We start from the raw sequence: 22,320 nt of genomic DNA on the forward strand, positions 1-22,320 counted from the left end.
TGGGCTGGTAGATATCTGGAGGATGCAAAACGCTGGAGACAGAGTGTGTGTGTGTGGGGGGGGTGAACTCAGAAGGTTTGGGCTGGACTTCGAGGAGGCTTGGAGGCGTGCGCGTAAATTTCGGTTTAAAGAGGGACTCGATAAAGGCATCTTTTATCACCGCTACTGTTCTGTCTCAAACTCTGCTTCTTCAATCAGACAATGAAATAAATCACAGGTCTACAGTCAAAGACTTACCAACATTAAATCAGCTTATACATGGATGATGTTTTACTTTTCATCACCAATCCCTCACTGTCTTTTCCATCAGTCCACAGCTAAATATAATGAAGTGTCTACTCAGGGAACTAAACAAAATCAAGCTTCTCAGTAAATTCAACTGTGGAGACGAGGTCCAGGACATAACCAAACATGCTGTACACTCCATACAATACCTTGGAGTTAGTGTTTCACCAAATCCACAGGGTTTATAGAAACTCAGCTATGTCACTCTGTTGTAAGAAATAAGTAAATTAGAAATGGGGAATGAGCCTTGCGCCCAATGATTCCAGGTAGGCTCTGGACCCACCGCGACCCTGAACTGGAAAAGCAGTTACAGATAATGAATGAATGAATGAAATGGGGAATGAACTACCTTTATATTTAATTGGCTGAATATCAACTATTAAAATAAACAAACTTCCTAAAGTTAATGATCTGTTTTCTATGACCCCTGTCACCCCACCATCAGACTGTTTCTCTTCCTCTTGACAGTGCAATTACTGTGAAGGCACCAAAAACCCTGAATGAAATTAACCACCCTTCAAAAGCCTAAACACAGAGGATTTTGAGCCTCAAATGTATTATTACACAGAGATATCAGAGAAGAAAACACAAATCAACCTTGATTAGACTGAAAAGAGTTATAAATACTGAACTATATTGTGAGGTCAGTGGGATGGGACCCCCTCCAGACGACACACGACTCTAGTTTAGAACAGTAACACAACCAGGAGCAAACAAACATGCAGCAATGTGGAAACACACACACACACACCCTCACAGAACACAAGGAGGGTAGGGGACAAACAGCACTCGAGTGTCTAACTCGTGCTGCATGCTGGGAGCTCCCACAATGACGCCCCCTCAAACCCAGAAGTCTCCACCCTACGAACCCAGAGACCCTCACCACAGTACCTTCTACTTTAAAAGTTTGGCTGAATGAAAACAAAATCCATCTATCCATCCATCCATCCATCCATCCATTATCCACTGCTTATCTGGGTCCGGGTCGTGGGGGAAGCAGTCAGAGCAAAGAAACCCAGACCTCCCTCTCCCCAGCCACTGCTTCCAGCTCCTCCGGGGGTATACTGAGGCATTCCCAGGCCAGTCGAGACATGTAGTCTCTCCAGTGTGTTCTTGGTCTGCCCTGGGGCCCGGAACACCTCACCAGGAAGGCGTCCAGGAGGCATCCAGACCAGATGCCCGAACCACCTCAATTGGCTCCTCTCGACGTGGAGGAGCAGCAGTTCCACTCCGAGTCTCTCCCGGATGTCCGAGCTCCTAACCCTGTCTCTAAGGGAGAGTCCAGACATCCTGCGGAGAAAACTAATTTCAGCCGCTTGTACCCGCGATCTCGTTCTTTCGGTCACTACCCAAAGCTCGTGACCATAGGTGAGGGTTGTGACGTAGATTGAATGGTAAATCGAGAGCTTTGCTTTTCTGCTCAGGTCTCTCTTCACCACAACGGACCGGTACAGAGCCCGCATTACTGCTAACGCTGCACCGATCCGCCTGTCAATCTCACGCTCCATCTTTCCCTCACTCGTGAACAAGACCCCGAGGTATTTAAACTCCTCCACTTGAGGCAGGATCTCACTTCCAACCTGGAGAGAGCACTCCACCCTTTTCCGACTGAGTACCATGGACTCGGACTTGGAGGTGCTGATCCTCATCCCTACCACTTCACACTCTGCTGCAAACTGGCCGGTCCCGGCTCGATGAAACCAACAAGACCACATCATCCGCAAAAAAGCAGACATGAAATCCTGAGACCACCAAACCGGAGACCCTCCGCCACTTGGCTACGCCAAGAAATTATGTCCATAAGAATTATGAACAGAACCAGTGACAACGGGCAGCCCTAATGGAGTCCTACTGGAAACCAGTCGGACTTACTGCCAGCCATACGAACCAGACTCCTGCTCCGTTTATACAAGGACTGGATGGCTCGTAGCAAAGAGCCCAGTACCCCATACTCCCAGAGCACCCCCCACAGAATATCCCAAGGGACATGGTCGAATGCCTTCTCCAGATCCACAAAACACCTGTAGACTGGTTGAGCAAACTCCCATGCACCCTCCAGGATCCTAGCGAGGGTAAAGAGCTGGTCCTGTGTTCCATGACCGGGGCAGAATCCACATTGTTCCTCCTGGATCCAAGGTTCAACTATCAGTTGGACTCTCTTCTCCAGTACCCCCGCATAGACCTTACCGTGGAAGCTAAGGAGTGTGATCCCCCTGGAACACACCCTCCAATACCCCTTTTTTAAAAAGGGGAACCACCACCCCAGTCTGCCAGTCCAGAGGCACTGCCCCCGATGTCCACGCGATGTTGCAAAGACGTGTCAGCCAGGACAGCCCCATCCAGCCCCATCCAGAGAATTAAGGACCCGGGGCGAACTTCATCCACCCCCGGAGCCCTACCGCCAAGGAGATTTCCTAACACCTCGGCCACCACAGCCCCAGTGATAGCCAACCAGGCCTGATAGGACTCTTTCTTCAGCTTGACAGCCTCCCTCACCCAGGGTGTCCACCACCAAGTGTGGGGATTGCCACCCCGGCAGGCACCAACAACCTTGCAGCCACAGCTCTGTTCAGCTGCCTCAACAATGGAGGTCTGGAACATGGCCCATTCAGACCGGCCTCCCCCGGGATGCAGTCAAAGGACTCTGCCGGATGTGGGAGTTGAAGATTTTTCTGACAGGTTCCTCTTGCAAACGTTCCCAGCAAATCCTCAGTACATGTTTAGGTCTGCCAGGTCTGTCCAGCATCCTCCCCCACCATCTGATCCAACTCACCACCAGGTGGTGATCAGTTGACAGCTCAGCACCTCTCTTCACCCGAGTGTCCAGAACATATGGCCGCAGGTCCGATGATATGACTATAACGTCCATCATCGAAATGCGGCCTAGGGTGTCCTGATGCCAGGTGTACTTGTGGACACCCTTATGCTCAAACATGGTGTTCGTAATGGACAAACTGTGACGGCCACAGAAAGCCAATGACTGAACACCATTTGGGTTCAGGTCAGCGGGGCCGTTCCTCCCAGTCACGCCCCTCCAGGTTTTACTGTCATTACCCACGTGAGCGTTGAAGTCCCCCAGCAGAACAATGGAGTCCTCAGAATGAGTGTTCTCCAGCACCCCCTCTAGGGTCCCCAAGAAGGCCTGGTATTCTGAACTGCTGTTCGGTGCATAAGCACAAACAACAGTCAGAGCCCGTTCTCCAACCCGAAGGCACAGGGAAATTACCCTCTCATCCACTGGGGTAAACCCCAACGTACAGGCACTAAGCCAGGGGGCTATGAGTAAGCCCACTCCTGCCTTACGCCTCTCACCCTGGGCAACTCCAGAGTGAAAGAGCATCCAGCCTCTCTCAAGGAGATTGGTTCCAGAGCCCATACTGTGTGTCGAGTTGAGCCCAACTATATCTAGCCGGTACCTCTCAACCTCGCGCACCAGCTCAGGCTCTTTTCCCACCAGAGAGGTTACGTTCCATGTTCCAAAAGCCAGTTTCAGTAACCGAGGATCAGAACACCAGGGCCCCCGACCTCGGTTGCCACCCGATCCACAATGCACCAGACCCGGATTACTACCTCTCCCACAGGTGGTGGGCCCATATTTTGCAAACAAAATATTAATTTATAATTTCTCACCTTCCCATCAAACACCATAATGGGATAATCACATGTTTTTAATAAATAACACATCTGATCAAAGAAATATTCAATATTCCAGATAATTTCCATTCTCAGAACACTTCACATTACAGCTTTTAAACTGAGTCATAAGAGATTTAATCACAGTCTGTTCACACAGCTTTAACAGATCATTACTGTCATGTGCTCTGGTGTGTTCTCTTATACAGCAGGTCAGGTCGGAGGTCATGGACAGACAGTCAGAGATTCTGTCTCGCTGTAGCACTAATTAATGATCTTTCTTCATTCTCCACACCTTTCATATTAGTACTGTGGGGTATGAGTGGGATGCGTGCCTGTGTGTGTGTGTGTATATACATATATGACTGTGTGTGTGAGAGAGAGAGACAGACAGGGGGAGAGACCATTTACCTGGCAACACCTCTTTTGCAGTGCTTTTTTTGTGAGTGTGTGTGTGTGTGTACTTTGTGTAAATATCTATTCTGCCTCCTACTGTCAAACACTTAGCCTAAAGAAAGAAGTAGTGTTATTTCTCTGAAGACAATCAGATAATTACTGTAAAATATTCTTTTAATTTTCATTGTTCATTAAATGTTTGTTGCTAAGAGACTCCTAACCCTAACACATCAGTTCACATTTCACAGAGAGTCTGTCTGTGGTCAGGTCTCAAAGGTAAATAAGTAAAAGGTTTTGTTAAAGACTTTATGTTCACATGTACACACCTCTTTTATACAAAATAGTATAGAAATTAAATAAATAAAATAAATACATTAAAAAAGCAATCTAAAATAAAATAATAATGTGTAATAAAATAATATAAAAGTTCAACTTTGTATTGCTTTCTTTTATCCACACAATATTCTGAATTTCTACATCCAGTATGTGACTGATCTACATCCAGTGTGTGACTGATCTACATCCAGTGTGTGACTGATCTACATCCAGTGTGTGACTGATCTACATCCAGTGTGTGACTGATCTACATCCAGTATGTGAATGATTTACATCCAGTTTGTGACTGATCTACATCCAGTATGTGACTGATCTACATCCAGTATGTGACTGATCTACATCCAGTGTGTGACTGATCTACATCCAGTGTGTGACTGATCTACATCCAGTGTGTGACTGATCTACATCCAGTGTGTGACTGATCTACATCCAGTATGTGACTGATCTACATCCAGTGTGCGACTGATCTACATCCAGTGTGTGACTGATCTACATCCAGCGTGTGACTGATCTACATCCAGCGTGTGACTGATCTACATCCAGTGTGTGACTGATCTACATCCAGTGTGTGACTGATCTACATCCAGTGTGTGACTGATCTACATCCAGTGTGTGACTGATCTACATCCAGTGTGTGACTGATCTACATCCAGCGTTTGACTGATCTACATCCAGCGTGTGACTGATCTACATCCAGTGTGTGACTGATCTACATCCAGTGTGTGACTGATCTACATCCAGTGTGTGACTGATCTACATCCAGTGTGTGACTGATCTACATCCAGCGTTTGACTGATCTACATCCAGCGTGTGACTGATCTACATCCAGCGTGTGACTGATTCACATCCAGCGTGTGACTGATCTACATCCAGCGTGTGACTGATCTACATCCAGTATGTGACTGATCTACATCCAGTATGTGACTGATCTACATCTAGCATGTGACTGATCTACATCCAGCATGTGACTGATCTACATCCAGCATGTGACTGATCTACATCCAGTGTGTGACTGATCTACATCCAGTATGTGACTGATCTACATCCAGTGTGTGACTGATCTACATCCAGTGTGTGACTGATCTACATCCAGTTTGTGACTGATCTACATCCAGTGTGTGACTGATCTACATCCAGTGTGTGACTGATCTACATCCAGTTTGTGACTGATCTACATCCAGTGTGTGACTGATCTACATCCAGTGTGTGACTGACCTACATCCAGTGTGTGACTGATCTACATCCAGTGTGTGACTGATCTACATCCAGTGTGTGACTGATCTACATCCAGTATGTGACTGATCTACATCCAGTGTGTGACTGATCTACATCCAGTATGTGAATGATTTACATCCAGTTTGTGACTGATCTACATCCAGTATGTGACTGATCTACATCCAGTGTGTGACTGATCTACATCCAGTATGTGACTGATCTACATCCAGTGTGTGACTGATCTACATCCAGTATGTGACTGATCTACATCCAGTATGTGAATGATTTACATCCAGTTTGTGACTGATCTACATCCAGTATGTGACTGATCTACATCCAGTGTGTGACTGATCTACATCCAGTGTGTGACTGATCTACATCCAGTGTGTGACTGATCTACATCCAGTATGTGAATGATTTACATCCAGTTTGTGACTGATCTACATCCAGTGTGTGACTGATCTACATCCAGTATGTGACTGATCTACATCCAGTATGTGAATGATTTACATCCAGTTTGTGACTGATCTACATCCAGTATGTGACTGATCTACATCCAGTGTGTGACTGATTTACATCCAGTATGTGATAATTTCCTGCTCCACTAGAGCCTCTACTGGCGAGACAAACTAACTTTAGTGAGGCAAATTAACTCTGTTAAATTTTATTCAGGTGCTTTGTTGTCATCATCCTTTAATAAAATGTTTGTACATTAATGAATCACAGCGCCAAGAGGAATTCAGAAGAACAACAGACTGCTCTTTTACATTCCCTACTGAAACAAAGGAGAAGAAATGTGGATTTGGGAAGGAGATCATGAGGTGTGTGGTGAGTACCTGGGATTAGTTGGTCGTTCAGGGCATTGTAGAGCGTGCCCAGATGCAGTGGTCTACTGAGGGCACAGATCTCCATGTCGGAGTCTCTCTCACCTGGAACAGCAAGAGAAAACAGAACATTTCAGAGCGGTAGTGCTATGTACCTGATGATAGTCTGTTAGTTTACAACATAACACTGAAAACACTCTATTTACACATCATTTAACTCAACAGAACGTGTAACTGAAGGGCTACGTGGGCTGTGTGCAGTTGGGAAGATGCTGTACAACACACAGAAAGTAAATAAAATAATCCAGTATCATGCCTTTGGTAATTCACAACAAAAAGAGAGCCACAAAAGTAATATTTTAGTTTATAATTTATAGCAGAGACCCACTGATCAGGTCATAGTCCCCTTTACTGTTCTAACATGTGTTTAATGTAGTGACAGTGATGATACGTCTAAATAAAGGAGCACAGTCTCTCTACTTACAGTGGGATAACTGCTAGAATATATCTGTTAGACCAGCATGCTCTTCTCTCTCCCAAACTGACTGCCTGGGTCTTCTGTCTTACACATTTGGTGGTTCTTCCTGTTCCTACACCCTCTTCACCCTCTGCTCATATGTTATATTTTGGTAGTTCAACATACTGCACGATTCATGTGGTCATCACGTGCTGATCCTGTGTTTGAGCAGATACTGTATCATCAGTAACACCTCTCTGAGAACTCAGGCTGGAGAAAACATGTTTATTCATGAGGTGTTTATAAACCATTTGTGTAGGTGTCCAAAGTATTCAGGAGCTATGTTGTGAGAAACCTTTAACAGTATGTTATGTTTACTAATTTTCTGTTCCAACAGATATATACAGGGGTTAAGACAATGAAAGTGAAACACCTGTCATTGTAGTGTGGGAGGTCTCATGGCTAAATTGGAGCAGCCTGGTGGACAATCTTCATTAACTCCACACTGCACCAGTAAGACCCTGTGCATCCAATGGTTCAAACATTGTGTCCTGAAGGGGGTGCCGTGTATCAAGACGACAATGCACCAATACACACAGCAAGACTGGTGAAAGACTGGTTTGATGAACATGAAAGTGAAGTTGAACATCTCCCGTGGCCTGCACAGTCACCAGATCTAAATATTATTGAGCCACTTTGGGGTGTTTTGGAGGAGCGAGTCAGGAAACGTTTTCCTCCACCAGCATCACGTAGTGACCTGGCCACTATCCTGCAAGAAGAATGGCTTCAAATCCCTCTGACCACTGTGCAGGACTTGTGTATGTCATTCCTAAGACGAACTGACGCTGTATCGGCCGCAAAAGGAGGCCCTACACCGCACTAATAAATTACTGTGGTCTAAAACCAGGTGTTTCACTTTCATTGTCCAACCCCTGTAGGATAGTAACACACTGGCAATATTAAATTTGAGAAGAATTGTGGATTTGGGAAGGAGCTCATAAGCCTTTTGGTGAGTAAAAAAAATTGTTGTAATTTTACAGTGAATTTTCAACAGTAACTCAGCTAGCAAAATTGTATCGGTCCACACTCAGGCCTGAATCACGCACACCGGAGCAAAAACACTTGGTCCGATGCCGGCATGTGGAGTTGCATTGTCTCGGCCGTGATGTACGGCTGTAGAGTGAGCCGATAGTTCTGGCCCGAGTCTGGGAAACTCTCGGCACAGACTCGGCCAAATGTTGTGGCTGAGGCGCGGCTCAAATGACTCGGCCCTGGTCCGGCAAACCATAACTACATCGCAATAACCGAACCACGGCCGAGTTTGAGCCAGAAGCACGCCATTAGTGCCAGACTCGGCCCAGATCTGGCTCATTATCGGTTGTAATAGTTTATTTCTATTTACCGCACCCCCCACCACACACACACACAACCCACCCCCACCACTATAGTATTCCCTCCCTTCCCTCAGAAAAGGTTAGAATCAGGTTCTTGGTGAAATTACTGCTTTATTAAATAACTTACACTCTCAGAAAAAAGGTACATTATTGGTCACTAAAGGTACAAGTGTTTAAAAGTCCAGTTTTGTTCCTTAAAGGTACATTGCGTTCTCTTCTCCAGAGGGAGAGATACATGTTTGTAGTATTTCATTATAGAAATGTCATATAACAAAAAACATAATAAAAGTCCTGGAGATGAAACAGGGCGTATGAAAAAAACACATTTTATAATCTACAATTATAATATAATAATGTTCCCTAATTAAATGTACAAATATGTACAACTGAGGGTACCACCACAATGACAACATATCTGACAATGTAATATCAGTCAGTGTGCTTTTCATACAACCTTTAAACAATGGAAACATACAGCAATTGCAATGTATACAAACAATACATAAAAATCAAACAGTACATAAAAATAAATAGAAAATACATTTGTAACTGACATTAAAATTTGAAATTGGCAGTGTCATGATTTCCTAAATCCAATTAATATTCGAATACTGTTTTTCCAAAAAACAATTGGTTTTACACCAAGAACTGCCATTTACATTAAGACTTTTCTTTAAAAATATACTGTGCTAAGGCCATGTAACAAATCACTTATAATTCACCAGTAGATTTGGAAAAGTTTTTAAAAATACGCAGAAGGGTACTTTAAAACAGTTTGAGTTTCCTGAAATGTGTGGAAGTACACATTTGACACTTATTCATGGCACACATCAGTTCCATCAACAGTTTGCAAGCCTCTGCTGTGTTGTCACACTTTGTCAATACCTCACTGCCCTCAACAATGATGGAGATATCAGCCGTATCCTCATCTCTGGCAGCCTGGACAACAAGGATCTTCAGGAGGTGCAGTGTAGTGAAAGAACACTCAAGTGTAGTCACCTCAGTTGTACTCCTTGTTGAATTCCAGCTCTGTAATTAAACAGATAGAGATTATGTACATGTTCTGTTCTCTTCAATATATTTTCTTTAAAAGTATTTAATGAAAAACTGTAAACTGCTTATTCATTAACTACAGAACTTCAAATGTAAAAGATGATCAGGTTGTAGTACAAACGGTTATACAAATGATTATGCTACAACTGATGCTAAAGATCTCATCTAAACTTAAATTAACTTCCTATCTGCTTTTCTCCCTGCCACCTGCATTATTCACTGCCTTTCACTAGTTATCTTACTGCAGTCCATCTTTACATAATTACATAAAGGAAATGAATTGGTTCATAGTTAATTTTGAAAAATGTAACTAACTTCACAGCTCCAAATATAAACTACTTCACATGCTTTTATTTATTTTTTCTCTCTCAGTAAAAAGGCTTCTATCGTTTTCAATATAACCTCCTTCAACCCATTAATCCCTGGCCCAACATCACTGCTACTCCCTAACACAGGATTAGTGTATGTGGAATTATATATTTAAAACATTACATTACACCAAAACCAGCCCTGAGATGGAGAATGTATTATAACCTACTTAGCTAGTACCTTAATGTGTTTAAGCAGTTTATTTCTTATTTTATTCCTTATACTGAGGGAAGAGGTTCTGTGTGACACAAAAACCCACAAAAATGCTCACATCGTGTTGTAAAATACACCATCAAACCACATCATTACTCAAATTAAAATAACTCATGTATGAGCGATTACCATGTCATTTCAATGTTTTCTATGTCAGAGGAAAAAAGAGCTAGCTAGAGTTAGCTAAAGTTTGTCATATGAAAAAAAACGGTTCAGTACTAGGTATGTAACATATAGCAGTTTAAAGAATAACGTACGTAACATTAACGATGTTAACTACATTTGGGCGATACCAAAATACTTATGTATCTGAAAATATAAGGTTAAATTGAAATACTTACGGGATGAAGCTGTTCCCTGAGGTCGGTGAGAGCTGCTCGCGCGCCGCGGTCACAGAAAAGAGCGCGAATCTTCATCGTCTTCTTCTTCTGTGTTTTTACAGCGGTTCGCTTCTGCCACCTTCCGTTTTCTCATTCACAGTTCATTCATTTTAAAGCTGTCATCTTCAAAAACTTAAATAACAATTTCCTCCCTTCCGCACGGCACCGTCTCCTTATTAACCCTATTTATCATAATCATTTCTGTCGTTCGTGTCCCAGTCATTACATCAATATTCTAAAATATTACAATATTAACAAAGCTTACCTATAACTGTATGGCATTTAACAAGTTAAAATAATGATTCTATTTATTTAACATTTATTACATCGTTTTCCAGACAGTTACCGGTATTGTCTTTTATTTTTAGATGTGGGCCACATACGATTAATACGCAGTATTTAATAAAATGCTCTGATCAGTGTAGTGTGCTAACTGCAATGGGAATTGCCTCGCCATCCGACAGTGCCAACGTGCAGCCGGAACTGGGCCCGACGGCAGCCAGCCGACAGTGCGGAGCCTGAGCCAGAATCGGCCAGATCTACCTTGCTAGCTGGGAAGGTACTGTAATTCTGTTTTACAGTATTTTACTGTTTTAAGCAATGCATTGTGGGACATGTCAAATGATCAAAAGAACTTATGTGCGCACGGAGGTCTTATCCCTGTTATACACAGTGGGACAGTATTCCAGTTTGTTGTAAAAGATCAACGTTTGTCAGTCTCTAAATAACAGTCAGTTACATGTTTCTTTTTCCCTCTTTTTTCCCCTTTTTTATTGTTACTCTGCAGATACAGTGTAATGTGTGGAATTTCTAGTTCCACCACAAATGTCTGGCAATGACACCAGAAGAATGGGAGACGTTCTCTCAAACTGGACAGGACCTGCACTGTCCACACTGCACTGATGTGTAACATGTCCCTGTGTGTGTTGATGTAAATAGTTAAATAACAGTTCCTGTAGTTCAGCAGGATAGTGCATCATTTTAAGTTCAAAAATATATATTTTAGAGCATCTACAACCAACCTAAATAAAATGTGCAGTTCTAAGACTTAATTGTGACACCCATCTTTCCTAATCCAGAAACAGAAAATATAGGAAATTTGACAAAGAATCTATTTTCACAAATTTGTTACAAGGTTCACATGTCCAAATGAGTATGAAGGGTGTTGGTCCTTGGGCGTACTACATCATAGGACTGAAACTGGGTCTGTGGGTTATGTTGTTTAATTGTGACACCCATTTTTCCTAGTCCAGAAACAGAAAATATAGAAAATCTCAGATAGAATCTGTTTTCACAAATTTGTTACAAGGTTTACATACAACACATCGGGAAGCTGATGTTCAATCAGCTTTCAACAGTGTGTTACAGGGTTTACGTATTTAAATGCTGATATTTAAATGCCGCATACCCAAGACTTTTATTTTGAAAAGAAGTTGCGTCGCTAAAGCGCTTCTCCGTCAGAAAGAACTCATCTGAAAATCACATAATGATATTTTCACATCTTATAGCAGTAAAAGCATTGACCGCCAGTGTGTGTGAATAAGTTCACAACATGTAGTAATTGCACTGAAATAGTCATTTGGCGAGTACTTGTTGTTTTTTTAATAACCAGGATATTTGTGGGTGAATGTCTGGCGAATATCGAACGCTGAGCCAACTTTACTGCGGTCTCTCACCGCGGGGAAAAATCTACCGCCCTTGTATCCTGAGGTGTAGAGAGTACGGATGACAACACAGGACAAATCCTGTAATCTCATTGTAAACCACTGAATGTGGTATGCACAGTTGTCTGACTGTCACCAGCAAGGTTTCTGCAGGCGTGGCCGTACGGCATGCAGCCAGACTATTCAATGTCCCCCGTAACAACTTGAGGGACCGAGTTAGTGGGTGGGTAACTCATGGGTCTCGCAGCGGGCTCTGGTGCAGTACTGCATCTACTGCGTGCAGCATGGGTTCCCGCTCGCCAAGGAACAGCTGATGGCGTACGCCAATGCTGTGAGGAGGAAACGGAGCCCCAGTGAAGATGTGCCACCACTTGGGAGGAGGCACGTGGCAGAATTCAGCATGAGGACCCCGGATACCATCGACCGTGGAAGGGCAGCGTGTACCAGGCAGAGGACGGTGGGTCAGTACTTTAACCTGCTGACACCCACTCTGGAAACTTACGGTCTAATGGACAAGCCAGCCCAAATTTATAACTGTGGTGAAACCGGTTATCAGATGGATGGAACCAGGTTTAAAATACTGTCCCCCCAGGGGCCAAACACATTTACCAACAGGCCCCCGGTACCCGAGACCACTTTTCTGTACTGGCCTGCTTCAACGCAGCTGGGGAGGACGTTCCACCTTTTATTATTTTTGCCGTATACTCAAGGAGGGCCCCCCCCCAATGCTCTCTATGGCAAATCTCTGGTGGGGCACATCGACGGGGACTTGTTCCATTGGTGGTTCGAGCACTCCCTAGGGCATGCCCGGAAGGAGTGCCCTCTGCTCCTGATCTTCGACGGCCACAAATCACATACTTCTCACAATCTGAGAAGTATGTGGCTAGCTAGGTTGAGCGATATTAGCTGCGTTTATTTAGCTATTGTAATAAACTACTATGCATTTTGTAAGGCTTCAAAGACAGAAAAGGATGTTTGGAACTGAAGGTCAGCTAATACAACGTTAACCTCCAGAACCAAGAGGGTGCTGCCTGTGTTGTTGAAGTCATGTAAAGGTAAACATATGGTAATTACCATCCAAATGATACAGTATACTACTTTGTGTGTGTAACATATCATTGTAATTAATAATTCAAACATTCTCCCACTCTTTTCTCATTTTATGGTGACTGTTGTGTAGTATTTAAAAAATACTATTGTCATTTTATTTATTAAAAAAAACCTAAAATTGAACGGTTAATATGCTACTTTCACAATGGTAACATTCATTCATTCATTCATTCATTCATTCATTGTCTGTAACCCTTATCCAATTCAGGGTCGCGGTGGGTCCAGAGACTACCTGGAATCACTGGGCGCAAGGCGGGAACACACCCTGGAGGGGGCGCCAGTCCTTCACAGGGCAACACACACACACACACACACACACTCACACCTACGGACACTTTTTGAGTCACCAATCCACCTACCAACGTGTGCTTTTGGAGCGTGGGAGGAAACCGGAGCACCCGGAGCTGTGACAGAGACGCTACCTGCTGCACCACCGTGTCGCCCCAACGGCTAACATCAAAATCTTTAAAATGTCTAAACCAAAACGCACAAACTTTTGGAAGCAATATTATCCACAAAGACAGAACAAATCTATACACATGCTTTTTCAGCACATTTTTCCTTGATGGATCTCATAACAAAAATACAGTAATGAATATATTCTTCTCACTCGCCATTTTCAAACTCCTTAATTTTAGGTTCATTTATGTTTAATAAAATCACAATATTTACCATAAAATGAAAAAGGGCATGATAATGTTTGAATTTTGAGTTACAATTATAGGTGACACTAAAAACGCTTTAAAACTTATCTGTACTTCCAAAAATCTACATAAGCCCATTCTACACTCTGTCCACTATTGACACAGTAGTCCACATGGTGTTCTGCATACTTTTATTAGCCCCCTTTCTCCCTGTTCCTCAGCGCTCAGGACCCCCACAGAGCAGGTGTGATGTGGTGGTGGATCATTCTCAGCGCTGCAGTGACACTGACGTGGTGGTGGTGTGTTAGTGTGTGTTGTGCTGGTGTAGAGTGGATCAGACACAGCAGTGCTGCTGGAGTTTTTAAACCCTGTGTCCACTCTCTGTCCACTCTGTGAGACACTCCTCCCTCGTTGGTCCTCCTTGGATGTTTTTGGTCGGTGGCCTGTTCTCAGTCCAGACACTAAGGGGTTTAAAAACTCCAGCAGCACTGCTGTACAAGGAGCCTTGGTGTGATTCTGGATGACCAGTTATCACTGGCAACCCGTAATCGCGAACCTTACTCTGTCATGCTGATTCCTACTGTACAACATCCATTCATTCTGTACAACATCCGGATCTCTCTCCGGAGGCTGCCCAGGTGCTAGTCCAGTCTCTAGTCATTTCAAGGCTTGACTACTGCAGCTCACTCTTGGCTGGTCTACCTCTTGGATTTGGACCCTAACTTTGTACTAGAGAGGATACACATTCTGTATGAACACTAAGCACTTTTGTGAGTGGCTCTGGATAATGTAAATCATTTTTACAACAGCCCTATTTCTAACAGCTTATATGTCCACAGGTTCATATCTCCCTGACTCACACAATTTGTCCATTTCACTTCAGCAACCAATGACCAAAGCCATCCGTCCACAAACATCTTCCACCTACTGGTCAGGGTGGAAACTCTTCCAGAATTTCCATAATATGCACATCATTGCCTTCCTTTCAAATGATACCTCCATACCTGCTGCCTTCCTTACATCAGCCAACACACAATACACAATACTACACACAATCCATTCCTCCACCTTGAGTATATTTGGCTGCAATAAGCAGTTACAGATAATGAATTATTCATTCATTCATTCATTGTCTGTAACCCTTATCCAATTCAGGGTCGCGGTGGGTCCAGAGCCTACCTGGAATCATTGGGCTCAAGGCAGGAATACACCCTGGAGGGGGCGCCAGTCCTTCACAGGGCAACACACACACACACACACATTCACTCACACACTCACACCTACGGACACTTTTTGAGTGTCACACATTCACTCACACACCAACTCCTCACAGACAGTCACCCGGAGCGGGAATCGAACCCACAACCTCCAGGCTCCTGGAGCTGTGTGACTGTGACACCTACCTGCTGCGCCACCGTGCCGCCCGATAATGAATTAATGAATCAAAAATTTCTTCAGAAACTCATAACTGGTTTACCTCAGTCTTCTTCCAGTCACTCTCAGATTACCCTTCTTTGTCTTTCTCAGAATTTCAGAATTCACAACTCTTTCAGTCTCATCCGATTAATATATTTACACCCTTATGTCAGACACCAGAGAAGGACAGACAACATTAAGAGAGAGAGGAAGAAAGAGACCATGGCAGGGAGGTAAACAGAGAGACAGTGAGGGAGAAAGAGAGAATGAGGGAAGAAAGGAGGAAGGGAGTGAGAGGGGGAGATGGAGTGAGTGAGGGACGAAGAGAAAGAAAGAAATAAAAGGCAAGAGACAGATTCAGAAAAAAGAAAGAGGATGGAGAGAGAGAGAGACTTACATTTTACCACACTGTCTTTGAGACCCTCTTGCACTGAATTCTCCATCCTGAAACACACAGAGGTGATGATACAGAAATAATAAAGTATAAACAGATTTGTGTCCTGTGATAAACTGGTGTCCTGATGAGTTTGTGCTGGTCACACACAGTCTAATGTGGGCTATATACAATATATGAGCGGACAGTCACAGAACAAAGAGACATCAGCCAGTAACATTCACTGAGAGAAATGAGGGAAACTTTAACATTGAGAGGGTATAAACCATAAAGAATGAAAAAATACAGAGAAAAAGAGCGAGATTATAATCAGTGCATGTGCAGTTCCTCTTTCTGTGCTCACAACAAAGACATTTACACATGCGATATGTTAAAACTTGCAGGTTTATATTTTCCACCTGGTGATTTTACACACTCCACTTTTGACACTGATGTGACGCTATAACGTACTAACCTTGAATAATCTCTTAAATCAGCGTCCTGAACTTTTTAAGCCCTCTACGGGTTTTTATTGGATTTGGCTCACATTTTTCTTACTAGTAATTACTTTAGATAAAAAAATTAAAAAATATTAATTACAACTGAAGGGGGCTGTCATTATCAACAAACAGCACCTAACAATGTGTGATTATCAATATAGTACTTTATTACTTAATATATTTAATTTAAAAATACATTTCATTAATTATATTTATATTATTGTTTACTTAATGGAAATGTATTTGATTAATTCATTTTTAAATATCTTGATTTCATTCATTTATGTTATATCCTGTGTATAATTACAGTTATTTATCAAGGTTACCTAGTGACTGCTGTGAACAGAGCAGCTGACCACAGGGGACAGACCTTGTGGCAGCTTGGAGAGACAGCAGCCATGGTGAGTTCAACCATGTACATGAAAGCAGTAAAGGCTACAATGAGACATATAGATTCAATGCCCCTTGAGTCAGTGAGAACAGGTGTGGAAGATGACTCACAGGAGGATTACATGGCTACAGACATTGGAAATGTGTTAATCAAGGAAGTAGAAGGCATTGGATGAGGGAGAACACTGCACTGATGAGGGCCCTGCACTGAGCAAAAACACTTACACAACTTAATGACTTTTTTGTCCTAGAAACTTAATAAACATACCTCCAGAAACCTTAAAGGGTCTAGTTTTCAAATATATGGAGGTTGTTATTTTTAGCTTGTTGTTATAGAAAGATATGTAACAGAAGAAAGTTCTGTCTGAAAGTCAAAGCACGAGGCTTGATGGCCCACCCTTTCATATTTATACAATAATAGCATGCTAATCCAACCACACTCACTGGAAGATTATTACTGCAACACAAAGTGTGAAACACTCATTTTAGTCTTATAAACAAAAGCACATGGCTGTGTTTTCACACCGAGTGCATAGCTTCAAGACGGCACAGTCATGCTTTTCAGCTGCCTGAGGAGCAACGGCCTCATTTTGTGATGAGTAAGTGAAATATGTTTAATATGTCTGGTGCTGAGTAGCTTCTATGCTACGCTAGTTCAGTAGTATATTCCAGTGATGGAATTTGTGAAGCTGAGGGTAAATGTTTTGTAATTGCGTAGAGGCACATAGCTCAGCTCATAGAGAAAACAACTGCTTGTAGTAATGTCTGGATTCTCTCTGCTGCTTTCAAACAGTGATCTGAAGCTCATATTTATGGCTTTGTTGCTCCAAAGCATTCTGTGTCATTGCTAAATAACTAAAATACCACCAATTACCAAACCAAACGATTCAGTCCCAGCTGTTGGTCTCACTGATGGATGGTGTGGGGGATAATGAGCCACAGACAGAGGGGAGGGGATTTCTCACCTGTGTTTCACACCTATCTCCTGAATGTTCAATGTGTGAGTCACAGATATTGAGGAAAAACAATGTTCCATCAAATTTTTAGCAACATAGAAGTAAAACTACATAAAATGTCAGAAAGTTGTAAACACCAGTGTGTAGTTAATACCCATGTCTACAGAGTTCAGCGCTCAAAAGAAAACTTCAGAAAGGTTCACAATGTGTTTTTTCATTATATATCAGCAACTTTAAATACAGTTTTTTGGGAAGTCCATGTTTGGAGTTAATTTAAGCAAAGAACAGATGAATTACATACAGACTCACATTATTGTTGTTGGGTTTGTGCTGAATATTAGCATGTGTAGCTTTTTGGGAACAGACTTTTTAGGTAGGTGAAATTTGTAAAAATATCAAGGCGTGTCAGATTACCTCAGACGTGACTGAAAGGCTTAGGGTTAATACAGGAGAATTTGTTACGTCATGGCAGCGATTGGAAATGGGTTTAATGGCTGGATGCACCATTTCATCACTAGCATTCACCATGGAAATGGAGGTAATGATTAGCGATTTTGAGTGTTTCGTAGACTGGGAGATGTTGCATGACTCTTCTCGGCTCCCCCCAGTTAGGGCATACATGGACAACATGAAGACCGTGATGACTACTGTGCCTTGCACACGGCGGTTGCTGGTGAAGGTTAATGATAATCTTAGGTGGGCTAGGCTGAAAGTTAAACTGAGTAAGTCCAGAGGTTTATAGATAGTTTAAGGAAAACTTGTGCAGGAAAATTTTGTGATGGATGGAGAGCTGATCCCTTCTATGCTGGAGAGACCAGTGAAGAGACCATTAGACAGATGGTACAGTTTAGCACTAAATGATGCAGAGCAAGTTGTTGTCATAAAAACCAAACTGGTGAAGGCTATTAACAGCATCGATAAAACTTCGTGGTCTGCAGTTTGGCTTACGGCCTCACATTAGATGGTCTCTGACAGTTTAAGATTTTCCAATCACAGAAGTAGAGAGGGTGGAAACAGTCATGAACAAGGCCATAGGAATGTTCCAAAGAATTTAGAATGTTGCGTAAATATATAATTTTATAATTTTATTATTATAATAATATAATTTTGATAATATGATTTTGTTGTTGAGGGTGAGGTTGTTGGTGGTAGCCCTGGCAGCCAGGTGCTGGATCTCTCGAGCACACAGACCTGTGGACCACCAGTGTAGAGGATGAGGATATAGAACGTGACTCCACAGTCTCTCGGCCTGTGGTTTTTTGTTCAGAAAGTCCAGGACCCCTTTACACAGGGTGGTGCTGACTCCCAGGTCACTGAGCTTAGTGACCAGCCTGGGGTTGAAGGCAGAGCTGAAGTCACTGAACTGCATTCCAGTGTAAGTTTTCTAATTGTCCAGGAGGGTGAGGGCATAAAGAAGAGCTGTGGTAAACTGGTGTGTGTCCAGTCATGATGGAAGCTCCATGTTCAGAAGACTGAGAACCAGTTTTTCAAAACACTTCTTCACAATGGGGGCAAGTGTGAAAGGATGGACGTCATTTGGACATTGCAGAATAATAGATAAATTCAATTTATGATATCATCACACACACACACACACACACACACACACTTTATACATATATACAACTAACATCCCTGAAGAGCTTTGGAGATGGACACACAGGGGATGTAGAGGAGGAACAAAACGAAAGTGAGGGCGAGATGACAGAGGCTTATGGAGAAGAGGCGATATAAGCTGCATCTCCCCTCTCTCATCATGGGCACCGTGAGATCGCTGGCTGATAAAATAGATGAGCTAACCGCATTAGCCATGAGTCAGAGGAAGTACAGAGAGTGTAGTTTAATGGCCTTTTCAGAGATATGGCTACACTAGGACATTCCAGATGATAATGTTTCCGTGAGTGGAACGAATCGATGGCTTTCAGACTGTTCATGCCGACCAGGGCTGCACAGAGAGCAGCAAGAGTAAAGGAGGAGGGCTTACTGTGCTAGTTAATAACTGCTGGTGTAACCCTGGTCACATTACCATCAAGGAACGTGCCTCTTGCCTGAGCTGTTGGCTGTTGGTCTCAGGTGAGAGATCTGCCATGTTATTATCGTGGCTGTTAATGTCCCCCCCGCTGTCAACCCAACGTCGGCGTGTGACGTCATTCACTCAACCGCAGTGCGTCTCCAAACTCAACACCCGAGTGCCTTCATCTTTATACCAGGTGACTTTAACCACGCCATTATCACTTCAACCAAGACACTACCAAACTTTACTCCACATGGACTGTCCCACCAGAGAGGAAAGAACACTGGACTTGCTGTATGTTAATATTAAAGACGCATACAGCTGCTCCCCCCTAGCTCCTCTGGGTAGATCAGACCATGACTTGGTGCACCTCAGCCCCTGGTATATGCCACTGGTAAAGAGTCAGCCTGTGACCATGCAGACAGTGAGGAGATGGTCGGAGGAGATATAGAACAACAAGAGGGAGGTCTGGAATGGAATGAAGACCATCACCGGGTTCAGGTCCAGCAACAACAGAGGAGTAGAGGGCAGTGTGGTTAGGGCTAACGAGCTAAATCTGTTCTTTAAAAGATTCTTTAACTGTGTTTAACACACACACACAGTCTCTCTCTCTCCCCCTCCCTCTCCCTCCCTCTATCTCTCTCTCACACACACACACACACTGAACTATCTATAATCTTCAGGTCTGTAAGCTGTAAATTAAGTCTTACCTGTTTTTCAGCTCTGCTCCTGATCTTCACAAACAGCAGTGATTTTACTTTCGTTTTTAAATCCGGTTTGGACTGGATCAGACACACGCAGGAAGGGCTGCGGCAGAGAGAAGTACCACTCTATACTGTCTTCTGGGTTTGTCAGACACTAGAGGGCGCTCTAAACACGAATGTGTTTCTCTGGAGAATTCAAACAAAACCATAGTTTATAAAATCTGATCATTTTTATACAAAAGAAATGCATTAATTTCCTCAACACAGAACAGTAACAAATGTCTGAGACCCCACCGCAGACACATTTTTAAACTGTTGAACTCCAGTTTAAAGACTTTGTAAAAGTGTCTCAGTTGTGAGGGTGAAGTCAGTGAGTGTGAACTTTACAGCAGTCGCCCAGAGCAGACGGGGGAGGGACTTCAGAGCAGCAGATACACAGAGGATTCCCGATTAGGAAACTGTGCTTAGTTTCAGCTTTTCCACTGTTTTGTGTCGACTAAATGTTCAGGAGCCTGTCCAGGTCAGTGCCCAGTGAGGCTCCAGGGCCAAACCCCTCAGTAATGTGCTCTGACCCACACCCCACACAGCGAGTGCAGGGCTCAGATCACTGGGGGCAGGAGGATGGACATCTTCAGGATTTGGGGTTTTATATTTTTCTTTGCAGAACATTTTCAAACACAAACCTGTAGACCGTCAAATGTTCAGAAACCACAGACGAAACAACGGTGGAACAGCAGAGACAATAACAAAGAGCCAGGTGCTACGTGTCACATGTGTTACGGCGGAACGGTGGAGCTGCAGGTGGTGTCTCTGTCACAGCTCCTGTGAGGAGTGTGGTGTGTTCTCCCTGTGTCTGCGTGGGTTTCCTCCGGGTGACTGTCTGTGAGGAGTGTGGTGTGTTCTCCCTGTGTCTGCGTGGGTTTCCTCCGGGTGACTGTCTGTGAGGAGTGTGGTGTGTTCTCCCTGTGTCTGCGTGGGTTTCCTCCGGGTGACTGTCTGTGAGGAGTGTGGTGTGTTCTCCCTGTGTCTGTGTGGGTTTTCTCCGGGTGACTGTCTGTGAGGAGTGTGGTGTGTTCTCCCTGTGTCTGCGTGGGTTTCCTCCGGGTGACTGTCTGTGAGGAGTGTGGTGTGTTCTCCCTGTGTCTGCGTGGGTTTCCTCCGGGTGACTGTCTGTGAGGAGTGTGGTGGGTTCTCCCTGTGTCTGTGTGGGTTTCCTCTGGGTGACTGTCTGTGTGGAGTGTGGTGTGTTCTCCCTGTGTCTGCGTGGGTTTCCTCTGGGTGACTGTCTGTGAGGAGTGTGGTGTGTTCTCTCTGTGTCTGCGTGGGTTTCCTCCGGGTGACTGTCTGTGAGGAGTGTGGTGTGTTCTCCCTGTGTCTGCGTAGGTTTCCTCTGGGTGACTGTCTGTGAGGAGTGTGGTGTGTTCTCTCTGTGTCTGCGTGGGTTTCCTCCGGGTGACTGTCTGTGAGGAGTGTGGTGTGTTCTCCCTGTGTCTGCATGGGTTTCCTCCGGGTGACTGTCTGTGAGGAGTGTGGTGTGTTCTCCCTGTGTCTGTGTGGGTTTTCTCCGGGTGACTGTCTGTGAGGAGTGTGGTGTGTTCTCCCTGTGTCTGCGTGGGTTTCCTCCGGGTGACTGTCTGTGAGGAGTGTGGTGTGTTCTCCCTGTGTCTGCGTGGGTTTCCTCCGGGTGACTGTCTGTGAGGAGTGTGGTGTGTTCTCCCTGTGTCTGCGTGGGTTTCCTCCGGGTGACTGTCTGTGAGGAGTGTGGTGGGTTCTCCCTGTGTCTGCGTGGGTTTCCTCTGGGTGACTGTCTGTGAGGAGTGTGGTGTGTTCTCTCTGTGTCTGCGTGGGTTTCCTCCGGGTGACTGTCTGTGAGGAGTGTGGTGTGTTCTCCCTGTGTCTGCGTAGGTTTCCTCTGGGTGACTGTCTGTGAGGAGTGTGGTGTGTTCTCTCTGTGTCTGCGTGGGTTTCCTCCGGGTGACTGTCTGTGAGGAGTG

The 22,320-nt window shown here is 44.0% G+C and overlaps 1 protein-coding gene across 2 annotated transcripts in view; it reads right to left on the bottom strand.

The window, feature by feature from the left end:
- The window catches only part of LOC136699525 (stonustoxin subunit beta-like), a 67,153-nt gene extending 46,685 nt beyond the window's left edge, over positions 1 to 20,468 (bottom strand). The window contains exons 1-3 of one of the 2 annotated variants that reach the window (XM_066674296.1): positions 20,333 to 20,468; positions 15,787 to 15,833; positions 6,702 to 6,794 (exon numbers count right to left, since the gene is read on the bottom strand). In XM_066674296.1, the coding sequence (XP_066530393.1) occupies positions 6,702 to 6,794; positions 15,787 to 15,832 (139 nt within the window). In that variant the 5' untranslated portion in view covers position 15,833; positions 20,333 to 20,468. Of the gene's footprint in view, positions 1 to 6,701; positions 6,795 to 15,786; positions 15,850 to 20,332 lie in introns of those variants that run through there. The other variant, XM_066674297.1, reaches the window with a different exon arrangement.
- Between the last annotated feature and the right edge of the window lie 1,852 nt (positions 20,469 to 22,320).

Source organism: Hoplias malabaricus, chromosome 6 (genome assembly GCF_029633855.1).
Source record: "Hoplias malabaricus isolate fHopMal1 chromosome 6, fHopMal1.hap1, whole genome shotgun sequence".
Taxonomy (NCBI): Eukaryota; Metazoa; Chordata; class Actinopteri; order Characiformes; family Erythrinidae; genus Hoplias; species Hoplias malabaricus.